At 37.0% G+C, this 23,878-nt stretch overlaps 1 protein-coding gene across 2 annotated transcripts in view; it reads right to left on the reverse strand.

Annotated features, from left to right (window-relative positions):
• Window positions 1–465: 465 nt before the first annotated feature.
• Window positions 466–23,878, reverse strand: part of LOC149153528 (glucosamine 6-phosphate N-acetyltransferase-like) — a 134,078-nt gene continuing 110,665 nt past the window's right edge. The window contains exon 2 of one of the 2 annotated variants that reach the window (XM_089440907.1): window positions 466–551. In XM_089440907.1, the coding sequence (XP_089297033.1) occupies window positions 481–551 (71 nt within the window). In that variant the 3' untranslated portion in view covers window positions 466–480. Of the gene's footprint in view, window positions 552–13,565; window positions 13,700–23,878 lie in introns of those variants that run through there. The other variant, XM_089440906.1, reaches the window with a different exon arrangement.

The raw sequence follows: 23,878 nt of genomic DNA on the forward strand, positions 1-23,878 counted from the left end.
TCTTCAAAATCCTCCAAGGATTCATTATCTCCCTGGTCATCGTCAAGATTTCATCCCTTGTATCCCAAACCCTTCAATAGAATTTGTACTTCTTGTTGAAGGTTTGTTTCATCTGATTCCAATTATTAATGTTGTTCCCTTTGAGACTCATGAGTCATCTTAGAGCTGCATTTTTCAAAGTGGAAAGGAAAAGTTTGAATTTATGCTACAATAGTATAGTCATAAGGATTAGGTAGACACCAAGGACAATTTTGGAACTGTGAATAGTAATTATTGAAATAATATGAAGGGTTGTATCTTATTCCTTGCCAATAGATTTTTGGTGTTATTGACCTCTTCAGGTTAATGAAGCATATTGATTACATGCTTCCTTTGGTTCCTTGGTATACAGCCTTAAAACCTAGAAAATAAGGAAATTTGTCCATAGGATGTTATTCTTCACAAAGTGCACATCTTCACATTATTAAGTAGACACCCATTCTAAGTGTGTCTTTTAGTGTATATTTCACAAAAGATAGCCAATTCCCATTCTGCCTCTCCTTCTTTTCGACCTGCAATGTGTCCATTTGCATGGTTAGTAAGTGCAATATATCTATATTCATATCATCAAAATTTCTTCCTATTTCATTTATTTTAAGTACATAGGGAAAATAAGATGGAATTACAACACTCCTACCATATCTTCCTTTCTTTTTATTTGTTATGAAATGGTTCTTGATTATTTGCTTTATGGTTGCAAAATTTAGCAAGTAGATGTATCCATTATTCAAGAGGTTAAGTTTCTCCATCAAATCCTCCCTTTCTCATCTCAACAAGACAAGTTTAAAAGAGTCTTGATCTAGGGCATAGTTATGTGACCTCTTATAACTCAATTGTAATATATTTTCAAAATCCTCCAAGGATTCATTGTCTCCTTGCCAGTCCTAAAGATTTCATCCCTTGTATCCCAAACCCTTCAATGGAATATATACTTGTTTCCGAAGGTTTGTTTCATATACTTCCAACTAGTAATTGTGTTCCCTTCGAGACTCATGAAACATCTTAGAGCTGCATATTTCAAAGTGGAAGGGAAAATATTGAATTTAACTTCATCATTAGTATAGTCATAAGGATTACACACTACAACAAGCTCAAACAAAAAAGTGTTAGGATCTCTTATGCTTAGTCCATAAAAGTGAGGGAGTACAAAAGGATTGATATTATTCATCCTATCTTGTCCATTATTTTCCCTAATGGGAAATTCAAAGACCTCGGAGTGATCTTCATCTTCGTCCATTGAATAATGGGATGGAGAACTACCTCCTTCTTAGAGGGTCTCAAATGCTCTAGTTTTCTCTTCTAGAAAGGCCTCAAAATTTCTTCTTGTTAATGAAAGTGTTTCGAAATCAACTAAATACTATTTATTTCCACTTATAGGCACATAAATGGAGGATTTTGGTAAAAGAGTCCTAAACTTATCTTTAATTCTAGGAGGCATGCATGTTGATTTTGAAAAATGTGGAATTTTTTTTTAGGAAATAAATCTAATGCATGATGAGAAAGAAAATTTGTAATCTTTTAACACGTCCCTAGAAACAACACCAAGAATTAGTGTCCCTCAATATTCCATCAGCAATGTTGTATTCTTGGAGGTCTCAGCTTTAATATGTTAACCTAGAGTCCTTGCAAATTTAAGAGGAATCTTGCACTATATGTGCAAGCCACACTTCTTCTCTCTCTTTAATGCATCTATTGACCTATAGAATGAAAAAAAAAATTATCATTGATTATGTGAAAAGGGGAGGATCAACTGGTGAACAACCACTCAGCTTAAAATAATTGCAGCAAAAGAACTACATATCCAATTATAGTAAATATATTTGCATTAGAGTAAATGCTAAAGTAGCTTGCAGGAAAAGAGATAACTCCAGTTGCAGAGAAAAAAAATTGTGGCAAAAGAAATCATATTCTACTCTTGTAGAAATATAAGCTCAATCCTATTTTTGCAAAATAGGAATCGACAACATACTAAACATAAAGCAATCTTACATAGATTATTATTCATTTCCTTAACTCCCATGTTCACTAAATCACATCAACAAGTTCCATTTTATGTATTAATAGATGTAATATCAATTAACCATGAAAAAAAAAGTGCTAAAAAAATCTCCCCAAACCGTCCTATAGGAAATTTTGTAATGCTACAGGAAATTCTAGATTTGATATTGGTGAAGAAAATTGATTATTGAAAGCCTAAAATTCATAAAGAATCCTACTTCTAGCATATATATTTCAAAAGAACAACTCAGAAAATTAGAAATACTAAGTTATTAAGATTCTACAAGAACATGCAAAATACATCACTCACTAAACTACTTGTGGCATGTAATGAAAGATATAAATAGCATGGAAAATAAGCATAAAAATGAGAAAGAGAATGGTAAACGGGAGTATATAGAGCTCTTATGGGTGGGACTTCCCCAAGGTGCTTATAGGCCTAATAAAAATCCAACAACAGTTGCTTGGCAACAAATATTATGCTTCCATTAACTTAAATCATCAATACATAAGTCTAAATAAAAAATAAATTTTTATTGCTAAATGTAATCAAAATAATGTTCTTTCTCCCCTATCTTGGGAAATTTCCTCAAGTCCTCTCTTATACAAAATCACGGGAAACAACCTCCTTGGGAGTATTGATTCCCCCAAAAAAACCTTGAAATCATGGCAATTGTCCCTTAGCGTCGCAAATTCCTAGAGTTGACTTTAATGCAATGAAGTCACTAAGTTCAAACTATTTCACAAAAGGGGACAAGATCCCTACATTCCCTCTTTGTTGATGATATCAAGAATCTATCAAATATCTTCAAAAGATTCACAAAAATGAGGTTAAAAGGCATGCAAACTTGACTATTGACTTGAATTTCCCTAAGTGTTCATAATATCTATACAAATAGAAAAATAGTGCACATATATGGTCAAAAAGGTGACATGAGAATAAGATAATGTGATGGATCAGCCATATGGAATGTCTAATATAGGGGCCCATCAATTATGATGATATTTCATGATGTGATGGCATATGTGAGCATGTGGTATGTTACTATTTAGGATGTTGTGATAACAATGATGTTGTGTTTTCATGGTGACATACACGAGTTTTCTTGTGGATTATTTTCTATAAGATGAGGATTTTATGATTATAAATAATGCATTGATTGCATGTTGAGAGGTGGTGATTAATAGGAAATCCACCAATGGGCCATGAAACCAAACTTATTCAATGATACTATGTGATCCCTATCTACAAGGGAGAATATGTACAACACCCTATGGGCTAGGGACAAACTCAAGTAACTACTTATGCTAATGTTTCTCCTACCTTGTATAATTCTCGGTGGAATATGAGACCACCTTGAGTTGGTCAAGCGTATAGTGTTGGAGTTGTGATGTTCACGTATAGAGAAGGGCTAGAGTGTTGCTCACCATTGAAGTTGTGGGATTGGACTTTGATGTCTACAGTTGTGTGCCTTAGTGAGTTGTGGCAGTTATTTAATCCATCCATTCAAGATGCTTGGGCATATGTGAGTATTATAATAGATGCATGCTTGGGAAAATGAGGTCTAAAGCCTTAAGGCTTCAAATATACCAAAGAGGATTTAAGCCTACTTCTGAAAGTTGGGAAGAAATGTTAAAAAGTACTAATGCTTCTTTTGAATTGTGATTTGAAGTTTCAATTCCTATTGTGGTCACTTGGAGTTTCCTTATAGTTGTTCATCAAAGGGTGATTGTGAAAGATACGCGGAGAAAATTTAAAAAAAAAAAACAAAAGGAACATAAGTAACTAAATCAAAGTTAAATTCGGGATAAAGTTCCTTAAGGGATGAATATGTAATGCTCCATATTTTTATAAAATTAAAAAATGATGATGGTGATGATAATAAATAAAGTGAAGGATCATAGTAAATAAATAAAAGCAACTATTCTATTAGTAAAAGAAAACAAGATAATAATATATAAAGATAAATTCTTGGTAAAGCTAAATTAATAAAAAGGTTAAAATAAAAATAAAAAATGCATGTTGACGAGTGAATCTTATGCATTACCTTCCATTTACGGGCAATGCAATTCTATGTAATGGAAGTGGAAAAGGATGTAAAGCATCTTTTACTTGGAGAAATTTTGGGCAACGAGAATTAGACACTCACACAGGTAGTTGACTGGTGGCTTGGAAGCTCTTAGTCATGATGATTGAGGAGATGGTTGGGTAGAGAGTCGTCTCCTACATGTTGGTTGTGTTCAATGGGATTAGACATCGGTGCACCATAGTCCAATTTTGATCCGTAAAATGTCACAGATATTCCACTTGACAATTTGTCACAACAAATCTTTGAAAATAAACTAAATTTTATACTATGAAGGGTTGATTCATTTTAAATTCCATATTTGTTATTATTATTTTGATTCTGCATGCGATAGATAATATGTAGAAAATAGAGAAAAAAATAAAGAAATCACTCACAAACCATATTGACACCAATATATGTTCTAGGAAACCCTTTCAAGAGAAAACCCAGCTGAAATGTGAGAATGATCTATTATGTTTTGTTCGGAATTGAAATGATACAAGTACAAAGAAGGAACTCTTTATGGCTTTTCCTAAGACTTATGTCCCATGGAATGTTATAGAACACAAACCCCTTATGTTATTCTATCTCTATCCACACTCAACTACTCTACTCTATTATAGAACAAAATGCAAGAAAATAGAAAGGAACTCCTTTTACTCCTACTGACCCAGTTATAACCCGTTGCGATAAGAAACTAACGGTTATATTTGACCCATTTTACCCTCAATACGAGTTGGAACTCAACCCTTCTAGAGTGCTCTTCGTATTGGCCACATGTCTATCCCCTTTTCCATGAATAATGGGGATGACATGTCATCCTCTTGAATTATAGTGGTCAATCACAATAATTCAACTTTTGTGAGGCGTAACTTTTGCATCTAAACTCTAATTGACATAATTCTTGCATAGTTGGAAAGGTCTTCTAGTATAGTATAGCATCACAGGTCCTATAAGTAAGTAGCAAAGTTTTTCTCCAAACAAACATTCTTTAAGACCTCAAATTGGCCCCAAAATGTTTTAGACCTTGATTTTCCAAAGTGGGTCCTACTGATAAAACTACTCTTGTAGGTTGATTTCTTCAATTTTTCCACTCTAAAAATGTCGAGATGAATGACAAATTATATAATGATCCAATCCAATAAAGTGTTCATAACGTTGTAATTAAGTTGGTTTCTTCAACTCCCAGATAAGGTTTCTCATAGAATATGTGAATTATGAAATTAATATTAATAAATAGTATTTTATCAATTAATGTCATGAATTATTATCATATACAGTGATTGTGATTGTATCTTAGGACAATACAAATACTTAATCCAATTTACTTAAATCTTGTTAATTATTAACAAAACATGTAATAAATCACTCAAGTCATGCAATCACATAAAAGTGAATGTGAATAGTGTTTCCATTATCATGAAGAGCCTATGCCTAAGCTCAAGAGACTCGTATTTTATAATGAAAAATTTCTACAAAAGAATAATTGGAGGATTGATTTTAAGGAACGCAAGCGCAATGGGGCTATTTATCGCCCCAAAGGAACAATTGAAGCCAAATTCACATGGAAAATTGGTGTGCAAACCAATAACTCACCAGAAACATGTTCTCTCTTCAAAGATATCTCCTTGGTCATATTCCTTCACTCCAATCATTTAATGGTTTTTAAGGACTTACAAGTGATAATAAGGTGTTGTGGAAAATTACACACAACCACTAAGAGTTATTGCCCTGTAGTCTTATGGCCCTGACAAGACTACCAGATCAAGGAGTATGTGACCAAAATCAATCAAGAAACTAGATCCCAAACCATATGATCCAATCCAATCATTAATGCATACAGTTTTTTAACTAGGGTTTAAGCTAAAACTTGTGATCCTCGTATATCGGTGACGTGTGATGGGTTCGATGCAGAGATCCTTGATCTAACTAGGAGATGTCTCCCTCTACAACAAATATAGAACCTACGCACAAGTGCCACCAAACAGAGAGCACAAATGGTCTTCCGCAAAGGACCGAAAGCATAAATAAACCAACATAAACATGAATAGTTGATTACAAATTCAAATTTTATTCAGATATGTCAAAACAATACCATATATTTTTTACTTTTTGAATTTTATATTTAACCATGAGTTTAGTATTTCTGGATGGTTCTACAGGATAGGGAGTTGTTTCTATTGTGAAATCAATTGGACCTTAAGTGTGTTTCTCTCGAACTTGGCATATAGGGGTAAGTCACATATCATCGTCTTCCTTGCATTTTTTACTAACAACGTGTTGTTAGAATTACAACAACTCTCTTTTTCTTTTGAACATTGACCAAAAAAAGGGGGGTAGAAACAAAAAGTTCCTAAAAAATCTCCTCTTTTTACTTAAAAAGACCAAAAAACTTTAAAAATTGGAGGAAAAACATCAAAAATAACTTCATAAATCGGAGATCATATTCATTATTTAAAAGCTTCCAACTACCCAACCTCCCGACTATTTCGGCGATTCGACTATGAGGTCATACCAATTCCCATTTTCCTCAAACTTTTTTAGCCCAACTATTCTAACTACCTAATTTCAAATATCGCCCGACTCTTGTCTAGTCGGGGTCTGGAAAAAAAAAACAAAACAAAACAAAACAAAACAAAAATACAAACATTTTCAACTAAATAAAAGGTCACCTAACTTCCCGGCTATCTGAGTAAAATAATGTTTCTTTTCAATTTTCATGGATGTCATTTGATTGATAATAAATTGATTTGAAATTTGATTTTTCACCACATCACGTTTAATTGATTCTTTTCAAATCCTGATAACAAATTTCTCCTACATTGTCTCAATTCGTGAAAAAATAGTTGGATCACGTACTTGGAAGTTAATGCTTAAAACATATGAATTAATTTACAACCATTCCAAGTTTAATCAAAAATTCGTAACTTCCTAAAGGATTTTTATTTTTCATGTTGTTCAATCTCTTAGACTTGTTTTGAAGAAAATTGGTTATAGGAAAATGATAGAAAAATTACAAAAAATTTGTGTAAGTAAGTTGTAATTATAAAATGATTCTTCAACATGATTTCAGGATTTCGTTGGAAACAACTCATGTTTCTCCTTTTTCTATTCACAGGCCATAAAATGGGAAAGAAAGGAAAATCGCCAGCAACTAGACAACAAGTGGAGCACATAAAGGAAAAACTTAAAGAAGCATAAAATCTACAGCCAGAAGAATATAATCTCAACCCATTTCTCATATCAAACTCCACTTACAAGACGCAGAAAGTAGATACGATGAAATGGGAAGAGATTTTTGGTTTCTTTAAAGATAGAGATCGGTTAAAAAGTGCAAGGACTTCTCAATCAAATAATAATCAACTAGAGGGCATTAGGAGAACAGAGTTACACAAGGTAGTTGTTAAGGCTAGAATTTTTCCATATTATGATACGGCTTCATGGATCTTCGCTCATGTGGATATACCAACCTAAATAGTGTCGGACCACAGCAAAATTGTTATAGCATCCTAGAAACCAAAAGTCATGTATGACATCTATAAGCTTAGTCCCCCCCCGAAATCCAACTCAATGTTAATTTTCTCAAAAAAATATGAAACATTGTTTTCAAAAAATATGGAGAACATTATGACAGGATGATTGAAGACTGGTTAAGGAAAGAAGATGAAGGGTTTAAGCTTAAGGCTAAAAAAGAATATCCCATCTCTATTTTCAACAAACCCATAAGATTTCTCATAAAAATGTTAACCCGATTATACCCTAAACATTGTAAAACAAAATGGATTCCAATAATCAATAGCATCATGAATGATGTGAAGCGTCTCAATTGGGCTGACATTTTATGACAAAACATCACAGATGCTTTAAAGTTATCATTAGCATCTCCTCCCGGTTACAAACACATATTCCATATGTATGTTTTCTTACTAGATATTATTATTGCCTCAATCCCATTTCCCCTAATGAAATGGAACTATCCCGCTCACTAGTAGCTCCCCATTCAAAATTATGCCCCAATCCTGTGGGAGAGAAATTTCGAATTTCACTTTTATGATGTTTTACATCATGTCATGATTCCCTTTTATTAAATTCTATTTAGTAAAACCCCTCCAAGGATCGGTCCAAATCTCAAAAAAGGCCTATAGTCCATAGGTGATTGGTTTGTTGAAGAGTTATTTTCCTACATAAGAGTATATGGAAGTGAGGTTGGTCCTCATCTCTTACCCTAATATATTCTAGAAAGACTTGATTTGAGAGAAGTGGCAAATCAAGCCGCTTTAAATGGTTAGGCTCGGAAATTAAGCAAGTTACAGAAGAAAATTTGCCCTGAGTTTCCAATTAAAATCTGGAGAGATAAATATCAAAGATAAGGGAAATGATTTTAAATAAGTAAAGGAAATTCAGGAAGTTTGATTGTATTCTTTGCCACAGTATGACTATGATCCACATGGAATCATTAGCATTCATTATACAAGAGTTAGTTATGTAAAAATATTTTCTCATTAATAGCCTCCTTTAGATAATATTGTTGACACCTAATCATTGGGATTAGGTGAACATTTGTAAAAAATTTAAATAGTAAATAATGGAGAATAGGAAAATGAAGGGACACTAGGAGGTGAAGCCCAAGAGTCTCTCCCTCCTTGTATATAACCATAAGCAATCTTAATGAAGAAACACAATTCATTTTGAGGAGTTACCTCTTGGCCTGACATGGTATCAAAGCCAACTCCATTTTTGGCATCCCTTTCTGCCCTTGTAACTCCCTTCTGCCATTTTTTTGCAGTTTGTCCTCTGCCCCTCTCCTTTGATAGAAAATTTTTCCTGCGTATATTGTGCAAACTGAAACCTCTCTTCTTAGAATCCAATACGTTAGCTCATCTCTGTGACTGCAAATTGCATAGACTCTTGGATTGAATCGACGCTTAGTTGTTGTGGATTGAATGGTGTTGAAACTATGTCAGTGAACACTGAAGGAGTTGTATGGTATGTGTTGCAACTGGAGTTGTATGGTATATGTTGCCACTGATTTGAGGTATGCAAATATATGTAGACTAATTTTTGAAGACCAGAATATGTTGATGTTGCCTCCACTGTGTTATTGAGATTTGAATAATTTTCTTTTGCAATTGATTGAATTGTGTACATAGCTATGACAGATAAAACATTCAATATCATTTATCAAAGGAGAGAATCGATTATTGTTTCTATTATGGGCAGCAAATGATTTCTTTTGAAATTCACTTTCTTTGGTTGCTAGTTTGGTTGACTTCTTAATTCTTACTAGGATTCGTAGATTTGACTTTGTTAACCTCAAAATAAGCTTGAGAGTTAGATTCTCCTTTAACAGTTTCATGAAAACCAAGGCTTGATTTGATGGAGGGGGATCTTTGATTGTTAAGAAGATTTTCCAATATCTTTGTACTATCATGAAATTTTAAATGTTTGTCTTTTTTTAATAATTTACCTTTTAGAATGCTTACCTCAACCTCCAGTATTTGGCAGTGGTCTTCCTTTTCTATATACTACTTCGTCATTCTTCAATATTTCTTCCTTCTTCTACTTGCATTCTCAAATCAATAATCTCTTCCTTAAACCCATTATATTTTTCTTCAGATATTTGAAATATCTCCTCATATCACCTGTTTGACTTTTCAAGATCAGATTTGAGAGAGATGATATCATTTTCAAGTCCTTCGCAATATCATTTGCTTTCATTAAGTTGTTCGGTTAATGCTGCAGTGTTCATTGCTTTATCTCAATCCTTGTTTTCATATACCTGCAACTTATTTTCAAGATAGTTAATCTTTTTCAATGCAGAAGCAAGTTTCTTTCTAAGTTTAAGTAATTTTTCTAACCTTTCTTCTTCTGAATCAGTAACTCCTTCTAATATAACTAGAGTCGTTTCATGATCACTCTTATCATCTCACAAACCACAATTTCCTTTAGATTCATTTAATGTCTTAGGAACGAGATTACTTGTTGGTTTACCTAATGATCAATTTTCCTTTAAATGTTTTCTTTCTCCTTCCTGGATGACCTGCAGCTATCCCATACTTACTTTGCAGTTGCATAATGCATAAATTTCTCTAATACCGAATCAAGTATGTTACAAATGATTTCATTCGAGTGTTTGACTATTCTTCTGAAATTCTTGTCCTGATAGTGGAGTTTTAGTATAACCATTACATACTAGATGCCAAACATCAAATCCGAGATACATTATCTTAAACTTCATCTTTTCTTTCCAATCCTGATAATTAGCATAAAAAAATGAGAATACCTTTATTATCCATTATTTCTGACTTGACTGGTTTTGCTACTGATGAGCCTTGATCTATGAATGAAGATATTGTCGCGGCATCAGATGCATCACCATCATTGTTTTCCTGACTTGACCTCTTCCTTTGTGTTTCCTTCTTCTAGTGCTTTCTTCCCATTGACCATGATCCACTCTCAAGCGGTTAAGCTTTTCTAGAGAGACCCACTCTAATACCAATTGTTAGAAATACTAAGAGGGGGGTGAATCAGTGTTTCATTCCTAATTTATGCACTAATTTCCAAAGTGTCTTATTCAATTATCAAATCACAATGTTATAGAGTATAGTTTGTTTAGTAAACCATGAGAATCATTAAATATAAAATATAAACCATAAGAATCCAAAGACACATCAACAAATATGAATGTCGAGATTTGAGGTGGAAACCCAATGTGGGAGAAAATCACTGTTGTTGTCATTTTTTCTTCTTCTTTTATTATAAAGAAAATTTTCTTACAATTTTGTATTGGCAGAGACACTTTCCAGCATGCAGGGTTTTACCTCAAGAGCTTACAACCTCCACTCATTCTGCATCTCCTACTGGAAGGAAGCTACTACCCCCTAATCAAGTTTACCAGCTCCTACTCCCTCACTAAAGGCTACGACCCTTAGCATATTGTGGACCGTCTTTCAAAATTTTCATACTAGATCCACCTGTCTTAATCAACCATCAAAATATGCAGGCCACTACCCAAACTAACCATATATCAAGATACCAATATACTAAATTATTGAATGCCAATTGGTCAAATCAAATCACTGAAGCATTATATACCAATCACTAAATAATTGAATACCAATTGAATCACTGAAGCAAACCAATCATTGAGTTCTAATTAAACCATTGTAACCAGATCAAACCGATATAACAATATTTCCAATACCAAGCATTGAATCATTGAGTGTCAATGTGCCTCCAATATACCAAGACTCAAACAAATCAACACACTATCATATCAACCCAAGTTAACACTGCTCATGAAACCCTATCTCAATCAACATTGTCATATGATAATTCATTATCATCAATCATCCAACAACAAGACATGATCAATTATCACATTTCTCATAAGCCCTGTGAGATGCCAAGCCAAGTTTATTAACATTTTCAAGCCAATTATTGTCAAACCCTTGCAACTTTTATCAAACAAATCCAATATTTTCAAGTACCAAACACTGTCATAAGAACCCATTCTGTCAAATCTCATCCACAAACTATCAAGTCATAAGTTGTCAGACCAATGTACAAAACCAGTTGTATTGTGTCAATATCAAAGCCAAATATAATGTCACTATTAAGCATCAAATTCCTCCTTCTAGGCAATGTGAGATAAGAGCAAGCAGCAGCATAACACTTCTTTCATTGTAGCTCTTCAAATTCAAAATCTTAAGGATCAATAATCAACACAACTAGATATGCAATACTTAGTCACTATTAAATATGAAATAATGGATCCTAGCTCAAGTGCCGAAACAAATGCATCATAACCATCAGTAGTTTAGAGCAAATACATCAATGTCTAAAAACTCAACCAGTGAAGACTATATCTTTGCAATATGTCAATAACCTCATGCAATATGGAAATAAATGCCATCATACTGTAAGCAGCTATTTTTATCAACTGTAAAGATAAACCATGGCAATCTCATTGCAAGACAAGAAGTGTGCCAAAGATCCCTTTATACACCCATGTCCAAGCAAAGTTATAACCCTGCGTATACATTTCTTATAACGTAGAATAGTGAGCCAAATAGAATGTAATGTCAGGGATCTAATATACAATGTTTGTCACACATATAACAGTTGTTCATGATGATCTAACAATATTGAGCATAGAACATTAACATTGTAGGCAAGCAAAGATAGTGAATCAAGGGCGGATCCAAAAGACTCTTTTTCACTATAGTTGCATACAATATTCAATCACCAATGCAACAGGCATGTGACAATTCATAACCATATTCATGAAGCAACGTTGTCATTGAATGTTAGCATATATAGTGAAACTCCTTCACTGACTTGTGTATCCCTACAATGAAAACCTTTGCATATTGCTAGCATACTCAATCAACGTAGATCAATACCATGATAAAAATCAAGCCTTCTTTTATTGTGAATTTCAAGTGCACAAGCTAAGACAATAAATCAATAGTGAGCATATAAAAACAACAAGTCAATAAAATTTTACTGTAAGACATCTTTGCATAATATTATCTTTGTTCATAATATCCTAGATTCTACAATCTTCATTATTAGCACATTGATTCTCAATCTTTGCGATGTCTCCTATATATGGTAGCATTGTCATAGGCCCATCAAGCAACCATGATCTTATAACACATATTTCATTAAATTTGGAATTAAACAATGGATCTAGAATTTCAAAATAACCAAAAAGCTCAATTTTAGTGATGTTCTTGGAATAAAAAATTTCCAATTTTAATGAAATATGTGTTTTATGTTATAACATCAAAGGATATAAGCAGAAGATGTTTCAATCATTCAATCTATAGGCTTCAGTCATTCTGCATACACTATCATTATGATCTCTACATATTCCTGGCAAAGATAAGTCATCAAAACAAGTCATTGACATCAATAAAGTAACTCATAGATCTCTTCTCTACAGACTGATCTTTGCATACATTGCATATTCCAGGCAAAAACAAGGCATCAAAACAAAACTACAAATTGGTCTCTACAATCAACAAAACAAGAAAATCCATCATCATGATTCCATACATTTAGATCTGTTATTTAGAAATCATATCAAATCCTCCATTTCTCCTAAAACAAACATATCAATGCAGAATCACCATATCAGATCTCCATTGTGCGCCCTGGTGCACACTTATTCATACGAGTCTCAAGGAAATTCATCGATCCACACACAAGTGCCCTAGTTCGATCTCCTTATATAGGATTTTTATGTCTTCAATACCTCAGGAAAAAAAAATTGTATTCCAAATACCACAGGCACAAAGACTAAGATAAATGTTGATCGTGTCAATTTCACTTGTACGAAGGAAATCTTGTGGGAAAAACCATGGATTCGTGCCTAGTTTTTATTTTTCTTTTCCTACAAGTGTGGCCGCACCCATGAGCCATGAAAATTTCAGTTGCAACCGCCCTGGTGGACCTTATTTCATGCGGCTAAGGGCTTCCAGATGCCCTCATAAGCCTTCCTCTATGCGGCTGGTGCAGATCATAGGGAAAGGCCTTCTCTTCCCAAGCCAAATCTTTCCAAGATTCTTCCTCATGTTCTATAACACCTGCACAGGCCTTTGGAGTCTCTTAATCATTTTTCCTTCAAGCCTCTGCAATCAAACATTAATCATGCACTTGACACTTCAATCATGCACTACACACATTTCAACCATCATACCGCCATAATCAAGCAATCCATACAAACTCTGATGACATCAATGTAGGTTGACATCAATGTAAGTTACCATCAAGGACAACACCAGAGCCATACTGTCAACACCTTTCACATTTTATTTTATTTATGTGATATTTATTCCATGTTATAAGGGTGGAATTACATGATTGAGTAATTTTTCATAACTATTTTGTCACAATTTTATGATTGTGAGATAATAATAATTTCATAATTGAGAAAAAAAACTCATAATTGTGAAAAAGGTTTCTAGAGTTTTTAATTCCAAAGGAGATCAACTTGACCCACTTGTGTATGAATTAGCTAGGGGTCCATTATTGTAGAAGTTTCTTAACTTCTCAAGCCCTTGGTTGTCTAGATACATTCTCCTAAAGGATAAAATTAAACTATATAGTCTCACCTAGAGGGAAGGGGGTTAGATATAGTATCCATATTATAGCACGAGAAAAGGATCTCATTTGTTGATGGTATGCATGTTGTATTATTTCATTTTATGATCAAGAAAAGTGAATGTCCCCTTCCTGTAAATATGAATTTTTGACTAGTTGTTCATGCTTATGTTTATTTGTTTATGCTGACGGCCCTCTACGGAAGGCCATTTGTGCTCTTTGTATGGTGGTGCTTATGTGAAAGTTCTAGATTTATTGTAGAGGAAGGAATCTCCTATTTGGAGCAAGGAATCTCTATATCGAACCTAATATTCGTCACCAATCTGTGAGGATAACAAGTTTCAGCTCAAACCCTAGTTAAGAAACTAAATGCATGAATGAATGGATTGGATCATATGGTTTGGGATCTATTTTCTTGATTGATTTTGGTATATACTCCTTGATCGAGGCAGGCATACCCATGCTCAACCATAAAGAGATATTGAACATGGTCGTCATAACATACACTGCAAATCCATGGCATGAAATGTTAGGACATGGCCACGAACAATACATAGTGGATCCATGTGACTCATCAAATAGATCATAGCTACTAGCAAATAAAGTGTGGATTTGTGTCACAGTATACATCAGTAGGACTATGGCTGCATAATAGACAATAGGTGTCTCAAAGTAGTCTTCAAAGTACATAAATGATACATAAGTCCAACGCAGCCTGGGAAGGGTGTTATATAAGAGTGAAATGTTCCTAACCCAAGGTTTTCGACATAACCCCGATGGTACGAATCTACCGCATTCAAATACATGAACTAATTTTGAGCATGGTAGAAACCGTTTGATTACCAATCAATGAGGTATATCAGTGACAAATGCGAGGGAATCCATCAATGAGGAAAATGGACCCCAAGGTACTGAGCACAATCCATTGAGTGTGAATGAATGCACTAACATTGAATACTAGTGAACTCAACCGATTATGGGTCAATGATGTAAACCCATTGTTGATTGCAAGGAAACCTGCCACAGAGGTTTGCGAGATCCAAGGGCTTGTGGTTCCTAGATCAAGCTCATGGATAATGAGTTGAAGTCAACAGGAGAAGATTTTTCGAAGGAGATCCTTGATATATCCCCCATCAATCGACGCAGAACAGACCGAAGGATGATGTGAATGGATGAAGTCATGAAGCTATTAAGTACAAGTGACACATGGATGGATGACTCAAAAAGGTCAACAAGAAATTGCAAATAACTGACACAAGTTGAGACTTCCCTTGAACATTTATCAAAACGACACAAGAGTGACTTGGCAGAATAAACAATGAGCACCACATGATATCATGCAACAACATAGAAGCCATTAAAGCACGCTCCATATGAATGGAAGAGTAACTAGCTAAAGGAGTAGACGGACTCGTATGGTATGGCTCATAGGCAAGCTAAAACCCAACTGTGAGATAATGACACAGTTAGGTGCCATGTTCAAGGGCGATGCTACTGATACTGCCATTTTGATGACTAACAAAAATAAATGTTCCCTTCCCATTTCTCTTTTTAGCCTCCTTCATGGCTTAATGAGCACAAAAGAGAAGACAAGTATGCTCAATAGGTTCATTTTTCGTAAATTTAGTCCCCTGAGCCCAAAAAAGAGATAAAACAATAAAATGGAGAACCTTCTAGCAAGAAAGGACTAGAGTATTCCTTTATCGTAACTATTCTACTCAGTCCAGAAAAGGGTTAAACTTATACTAAATAAACATCCCTTCAAGTACTTTAACTAGCATGAATGAGACAAGTTCGCTCAGCAATTTTTTCTAAGTTAAGGAGTTTGAAAAGAGCTTAAAGGAAGCTCCTCCTGGAGGCACGAGTGGTACAAAGGGTAGCAACTAGCTCCATTCATGGTGGAACTGCTCAAAACATGTAAAGGTCAATATGTTAACTAATAAGACCACTCATGCAGTGGTTCCTCCAAGAAAGGGTAAAACACCAAGTGAAAGTGAATGATAGTCCAAGTAGATGATGATGGAATGAAGAAACCAAGGCTCATCATGCAAAAATAGGCTAATAAAAAGTGGCAATCACAAGGGATAAAGTGTGGAATCTTCCTGGGGTAAGACTAGAAATATGACAAAGAATAGGACATGAGGCTCATATTCTAAGTCATGGCAGGTCAGAAGGAGGGATTCCAGAAAGGAAATAAATGAGATACTACATGGACACCAGTACGGCAAAGAGGTGTTAATCTGGAGCATCCATGATCAGGTAGGCTCTACCACCAGGCACGGCATGCATAAGCGAAAGGCTAATATCGCAGCTTGACAGGTTTGAAACTAAGGCACAATGATGGCACCGGCGGTCAACATTGCAACGAAGATGGTGATATGTGACCTAACCCTACATGCCAAGTTCAAGAGAAACGCACCTAAGGTCCACTGGATGTCACAATAGAAACACCACCCTATCCTATAAAAACCATCCAAAAAGACTAGACCGATGGTTAGATCACATAATGAGAGAAATAAAATATGGAGGAGGTAAAAATAGCACCATATATTTTTTATTTTTTTATTTTTATAATTATTTTGAATTTTTGGCATCTATGTACTAGAAAATAACTAGTGTCACACACCGAAACAAAAAATAGAAAAATATCACACACATTCCTATATACAAAATTTACGTGTAACTCATCTAATAGGTCACGTCAAGGTGTGCCCACTGTTGGGCACAGGCCAAGGATTTCCATAAATGAACCCATGGAGGAGTGGAGGTACCATATGGCGCACCATGATGGAGCCATGCCATAAAAAGTTGAACTGCATGATCCCTAAAGGTTGATGATGTCAGGGAACACCTAGAACCATAGTGTTATCAGCAACGACCTAAGAACATACAAGGTGAGTAGTCTCGTAAGCTAATGGAGCTCCTTGACAAGGACTATCAAGACGTAAATGGGGTACAAGACACTCATCAACAAGTGGAGAGGAGTTGGACAATTCGTTGGCAAGTTCATCATTAGAAACCCAAGGCTTGACTCGATCCAAGGGTGGCACTTCGAAGGAGGGTTGAGGAGATTCCCCTGGGTTGATTCAATATTTTGGTTGCCAATATCTGCCTTTTCCAATTCAAGAACGCTAGAGGCATGAAGAGGCATAATCTTCCTATGATGAGCAATAGGTGAATCCATGACATCCAAGATGATTTGTCAAGAATAATACTCTTCATCAAGGAATTCATGTGGAAGAGGCAGAGTGATGGCCCATGTGGGAAAAGGATCCTGATCATATTCCATATTGAAATGGAGTTTCTGACCAATGTGAGGAGGTACTAACGGGACTGTCGAAGAGGCAATCTCTTCCACAAAAGGCAGTGTATGCTCACCATGCTGATCTACATCTATAGAAGAAGACACCACCCAAGGTTCAGGGGACCTATGCGGTCCACAAGTGACAAAAGAGACCATGTGCATGGGAACAACAATAGCTGAAGGAGTGTTGGGCAGAGGTAGAGGAACGACACCAATAAGGGATGAGATTTTGAATAAAGTCGCACCAACACTCTCATAACTCCCAGGGTTATTTCCAACAAGTGGGACAGAACTCTCCGTAGCGATAAGTTGGGTCGACGGCACACAATAGTCCAATTGATCGATAGTGATTATCATGCCTTCATGGGGAAAGAAAATAACATGAAATACTGAAGACATGACAGTGCACATAGCATAAAACCAACTATGGCCAAGGAGTAGATTATAGTCCAGGGGAGCATCAACGACTTCAACATCAACATAGGCAATTTTCCCCCTAGCTCAATGGAAAACTTGGGAAGAACCCCCTGAGGTACAAAATGATGTCCATCAAATTCCTGAAGAGTGGTAGTATATTTGGCAAGCATTGGAGAGCCGAGAGATTTCTAGCATGACGCTAACTTAACATAGGTGGAAGAACATTCATCCCCCATAGTGCGATGAATATTCTTATAAAAGATTTGCATATTAATATTAAAGGCAATTTTGTGGGAAATTTGAATGCCAACCTTGTTAACATTGAACGTGATGATATTTGAGTAATAGGGATCCACCTCTCCCCACCTCCTTATTGAAATGAACAAGGCTTTGTGTTGCTAAGGTCAGTTCTACAAAACCTCCAAAGCAAACATGGCACAGGCAAGTCTTCAACAATGTTGTAGTGTTGGGTAGCCTGTGCAGACGAATTATGTGTTGACTTACAAACGACACCCTTAGGTGGGACACAGACTGGCTCCACAGGCTTATCTAGCATGAGAGGCCCAATAGAAGCAACCGAGGTATGACTTAGCTCATGTGGTCACATTGACTTGCTCTTGGCACATAATTACGAACGTATTATTGGCAAGATGGAAATAGGGCCCCTCAATGCCCCCTTCCGAGGTGGAGGAGCCTGGGAAACCATTTGTTGTTGAGGTTGTGTAGGGAATGGATGAGTCAAGACAGCAGTTTGTTGAGTAGCAAGTGGTGGTGCAAGAAGCTGATGAAATTCATCCATTCGAGGGAACTCATGAGTCAAATGCTCACCTTGATAGATCTCGCAAGGGAACTTGATCTTATAACGGCGTTCAGATGTGCCCCCTCCCTGACTAGGTGGGTTTGGTTGATTCTCCTGAGCAAGTTGATTCTTTTGTTTATTCTTTTCATTATTTTTATTTTCTCAGAGTTCTTTGGTGTTGTGTACTTCAGTGTGAGAACATGGGCGAGTTGCTCAAAAAAGGGTGTTTTTTCAGGGCCGGACGCACTTGTTGGGGCTTGTAATGTAACAATCAATTGCCTGAGTTAGGCAACAATTTGGCTCATATAATCAGATACGAAACCAATCACACCATCATAGTGTGGTCCCGGGTAGGTTTGGGTGGGTCGGTAGAAGGGCGTGGAGCATTATAAATTACTTCATAAAGCATGTTTGTCTAAGAGTAAATGAGATCCAGTTGCTAGGAAGCTAAGACAGTTTGTTCTTGGGTAACAGACCTGAACATAGATACATCCTTGACCATAGGAGGTAACAACGATCAAATGACCCATTTCAGAAATCTTGGTTCAAAATAACCTCTTATGACGTCACCACTCATAGATATGATCATAAATTAGAGTGGACTTGTCTTTTTTGAAGTTGGATAATAGATCAGAATCTATGTCGTACCTCATGGGTAGCTAAAAGTGAGTCAAAAATGTATGGCCAAGGAAGAAAAGTCATTGTAAGATGTTGTATCCAGTTCAATATACCATTTAGCAACATCTCTTGTCATGGTATGTTGGAATAGACGCAATTTGATTGAATCATCCACCAAAGATTTCGATGAACACCACAAATGGTAGGTGTTGATATGTATTGATGGATTTTCTCCAAGCTTCCCTTCAAACTTGGGGATATTAGATGGTAACTTAGTAAGCATGTGTGGCCACCAAGGATCATGATGGATGGGGTCATTCGTCAACTTAGCTAAATTTGGAAGATCAAGAGAGAATATAAAAGGATTATGAAGTTGACTAAATGGGTCATAGGAGGAAGAGCCCCCTGACCAACCGTGAGGTCCCCCCACATTTTGGTTCTATGGAATAGGTTGTGGACCATGGTGATAATTCATCCTGACATATGGAGGATGTGGGTCATTGTAACCAGTGTAAGAACTTTACCCCCAAAGGTAAGCGCCCACAAAGAGCAACGGACCCCTAAGAGCATAACTACTAGTAGGGTTGTACTTGATAGGAAAAGAAGGACTATCTTATGCAGCAGCATGAACATAAGTAGTATAACTCACAAGGATCATAATGCTAACGGTAGGGTTGCTCCTAGGTAAACTAGCCCCTCTAGGAAGAGTACTAGAGGACAACGTCCCTCCGAACAATGAAATATACCAAGCTTGAGAAATATTAGAAGCAAGGTTTCCACCAAGCTAGTTAGGAGCAATAGATGATCCCCCCACATATTTCCTAAGGTTACCATACCCATATTAGGAACAGGGACATAAGGTTGAGAAAAACTAGGAGTGAATATTCTTGATCCTATAGGTTGGTTAGGGTTTGATCCCATGGTCGGAATAGATGAAGGAATGGGCACAGAGACACTAGGGAAATTTGTGGGAGTCACAGAAGACACAGGTGGTATGCCCCAAGAGGACGGAGAGGTGTAGAAAGAGGTTTAAGTCCTGCCATGTTCAGTGGTGGCAATAATGTCATAGCATCAAAAATTGCAGACGCGGAGGGTAGCAAAGAACTAACCTCCTCCATTGGTAGTGAAAGAAAAGGAATGTATGTGTACGTAGGTGTAGAATCGTCGAGGTTTCGCTGCAGTAACTTTCGTCCTAATAGGACAGTAGAAGGTCCATTAACAAGAGAGGCAGAATCATCCACAAGTGTCTCAATATATATCAAGTCACTACCAGGAGGACCAGGGATATATTTCACAACTTGAGGTTGGATTGGGTCTTGAGCACCAACAGACACTCTACGAGCAGGTGCCAACAATTCACCTCTCTCAGGAGGTAAACCCTATATTTGATGTGACATTCGGCAACTGGGTTCTTCCATGGTGATAGAAATATGTTTTTAACCAAAACAAGTTAGTATAGACACCCCTATGACCAAACTACTAACTTGGATCAAACAACACACACTACAAAAGTCCTAAAAAGTAGTCACATGAAAACCAAAGACGAAGAAGCTGGCAGTGGGACAGTTATACTAGCGACCTACTTCACAACGCTTTTAGTTGTGAAATCGGACCAAGTGCCCTTATTAGTCGTGGGGCAACCCCCAAGAGGACTGAGAGTATGACTAATATTTGTCCCAGTTACAGAGAAGACGAGCTCTTCCCAACTGATCCGAATTGGATCCTAAAGAACTCTCTAAGTTTTCATAACTCTGTAAAATTCATGCCAAAGTTTCAAAGACTTACAAGGGTCGAGCTTATCAGAAATATCCTCAAACAGTTGTAATTTGTGAGCAGCGCCAAGCAACGAGGACCCTCGGTCAAGCGCGCCGACCGTTGGCCCATGGTAACACGCGTTGCCACGAAACAGCAAAACAGGAAGCCTTTTTGAGAAACAGGAAGTCGTTATTCGCATATCGTCGGGCAAACCCCTCAGAGAAGAAAAAGCCCTTAGCGACCCGGACCCAAAAAGTTAAAAACCGTACGGAATTCGCCGATTCCGTCAAAGGCAGATCCCACACGAAAACCAGCAGGATATCAGAAGGGCTTTGAGCGATGAGCGGTTTCAACCGAGTCCCGCCCAATGCCACACACTGGGTGCCATGCGTCCGGCGGAAGAGAGAGAAAACCGCTCACATCAAACGGGTAAACGTCATGCAACTTACCCACCCGATATGGACAGAGACCGTAGGATCTGGAGGCTCTAGATCGACGGCGGACATGCAATCCGATGGATGACTGGATTCAATAGGGTAAACAGGCCGAGTTGTATAAAGATTTGAAGTCCGGCATGAACGATGAGTTAGCAGAGGAATCATGTTTGCGGGCATTCTGGGAAGTTAAACGGAAATAATGGCAGTTCAAACATTTCCAAGAGAACTGACACTCAGTTCGTTATGAAACAGGTGGCCACCTCCCTGTAAGGCATTACACAGTGATGATGACGCAGAACAGAGGAATTCAAACGGACATAGGCAGGAGAACCAGAGCGTCGGGAAGCAGAAGCGAACTGTCAGAAAGCAGATTGGCTTTAAAGCCACGAACTGACAAAAACACAGTAAGCAATGAGAAAAGCAAGTAAGAAAGCTAAGAGCAGAGAACAGAGAAATTAAGTCGAGCTGACCTGCAAAGCAAAGGCAACATCGATATAAAGCCAGAGAGAGTCAGAGAGTCAGAGAGTCTGTGTACTCCCGAGAAGGCTTGGGAGGTTCAAGCGAACTCTTCGGCATAGCCCTGTCATGTATGAGTCTCAGATTGGGCTCATACTACTGTGACCAACAGAGGTCGAGTTTCAGTAAGGAGAGTCTGTGTACTCTAGAGACTTGGGGGATCCAAGTCCAGTCCTACTGATTTATATCTATTGAGTGAGACTCAAATTGAGCTTGTTAGTGCCTAAATCTCCCTCAAGCTGAGAAAGACAGGTCTAGGGTAACATCAAACCACGCTTAACCTGGTAGCTAGCCCTACCAAGTCAAGACAAGGCTCTCTCCTTGTCAATCTCAGCAAAATATGATCAATGAGGCTTAAGATGACTGATGTAAAGACTAATCTTAGGCTAGGTATGTGTACAGAAAGTTTGATTGAATTTGATGATGTTTTGTTGGCTCGAATGGAAAGGCAAATTTGGGTCTGGGGCATAACGCTCAGTTTTGCAGAGATCTCTATGGGGCAAGGTAGGCAACTGATTTGGCACTTCAAAATGAATGAAATGGAGAGATTTAGACAGGTGAGGAGTTGAATAGGGCAAGAAAACCTCATGGATCCTCTTCAAACAGCTAAAAACGTCAATAACTAAGCAAACCCGAGGTAGAGCACTGCAATTTCAATGGATTCTACCTTTATCTTTGTTTTTATTAGATAAGAAGAAGCAAGAAAGATAATGGCATACATAAAACACATATAAACTTACAATTTACAGAAGGAAACACAATACCAAAGCAAGATGCCACATGAATCCCATAAAGTGTTGCAAACCCTGGTCTATTCCTTAGCCAAAACTACTGAGATAAGTATACAATGAAGCTCCAAGCTTTCTCAAAAGTCCAACATGCTAATGACTGAAAAATTACAAGATATAGGCAACCAACAACTCATCCTAGCCTCTAAGGGTCGAGCTCATAAGTTTAGGAGTTGTTCCAACAAATTCTAAACAGAGAACTAAAAAGTAGGCAGTGGAACAACTTGCCTCTAAAAACTAGGGAACTGATTCATTCAGTTGCAAACTACCTTTTCATGGATGAATCAACCTCTATGAGTGAAAATTTAGCATAATTACATCAAAATCCATCAAGTCACATTAAATTACATCATGAGTTTGACTATTAGGAAGAGAAAAGTCAAACTGTGAGGAAACTAGGCGAAAAACAAAGTTTTTTTGCCAAAACGAAAAAATTTCATCCTATGCGCGGCGCTGATTTCCCTATGAGTAGCACATTTTTGCAGCTGATTTTTTAGGCCTTCTCGTGCACCTAATTTTCTCCAAGTGGGCTTGTTGGAAAGGTTTGTCTGTCTATTTTCCAGAACAAGTGGAATTTCTATATTTTGAGTCCATTTTCCCCTCCAAAAGTGAGTTCTCCCAACACTGCTTCCTGTGTGGCCAAAAAGGGGTAGAAAGGTCATTTTTGAGGTGTTTTTAACCCTTTTGGAAGCTCAAAACTTGACAAAATTTCTTGGCCATTTGTGGGCATGCATATTTTTCCATGAAAAATCCAAAAATGCTGAGTTTTCCTCAAAAGGAGGTCCCTAGCAAAAGCGCGCGCCAGGCGGCGCGGCGCATCAAGCAGAAAAACCTGTTTTGCTCCAAAAATTTCTAGTTCCATACTTTCTTTTAGTATTACCTGCAGTCCCGCACCTAATGGTCATGTCTCCAGCGCACCTGACCACCCTTTTTCTGTGTTAAAGGTGCGAACCACTGAGTGCGTCGCGCCACTACCCAGGTGCGCCGCGCCTTTTTGCAGACCAGTTTTGGAGGCCTTCGCAGTGTCC

This window comes from Pinus tabuliformis, chromosome 9, assembly GCF_031772625.1.
Source record: "Pinus tabuliformis cultivar Carrire ecotype Pingquan chromosome 9, CPIR1, whole genome shotgun sequence".
In the NCBI taxonomy this organism is placed as follows: domain Eukaryota; kingdom Viridiplantae; phylum Streptophyta; class Pinopsida; order Pinales; family Pinaceae; genus Pinus; species Pinus tabuliformis.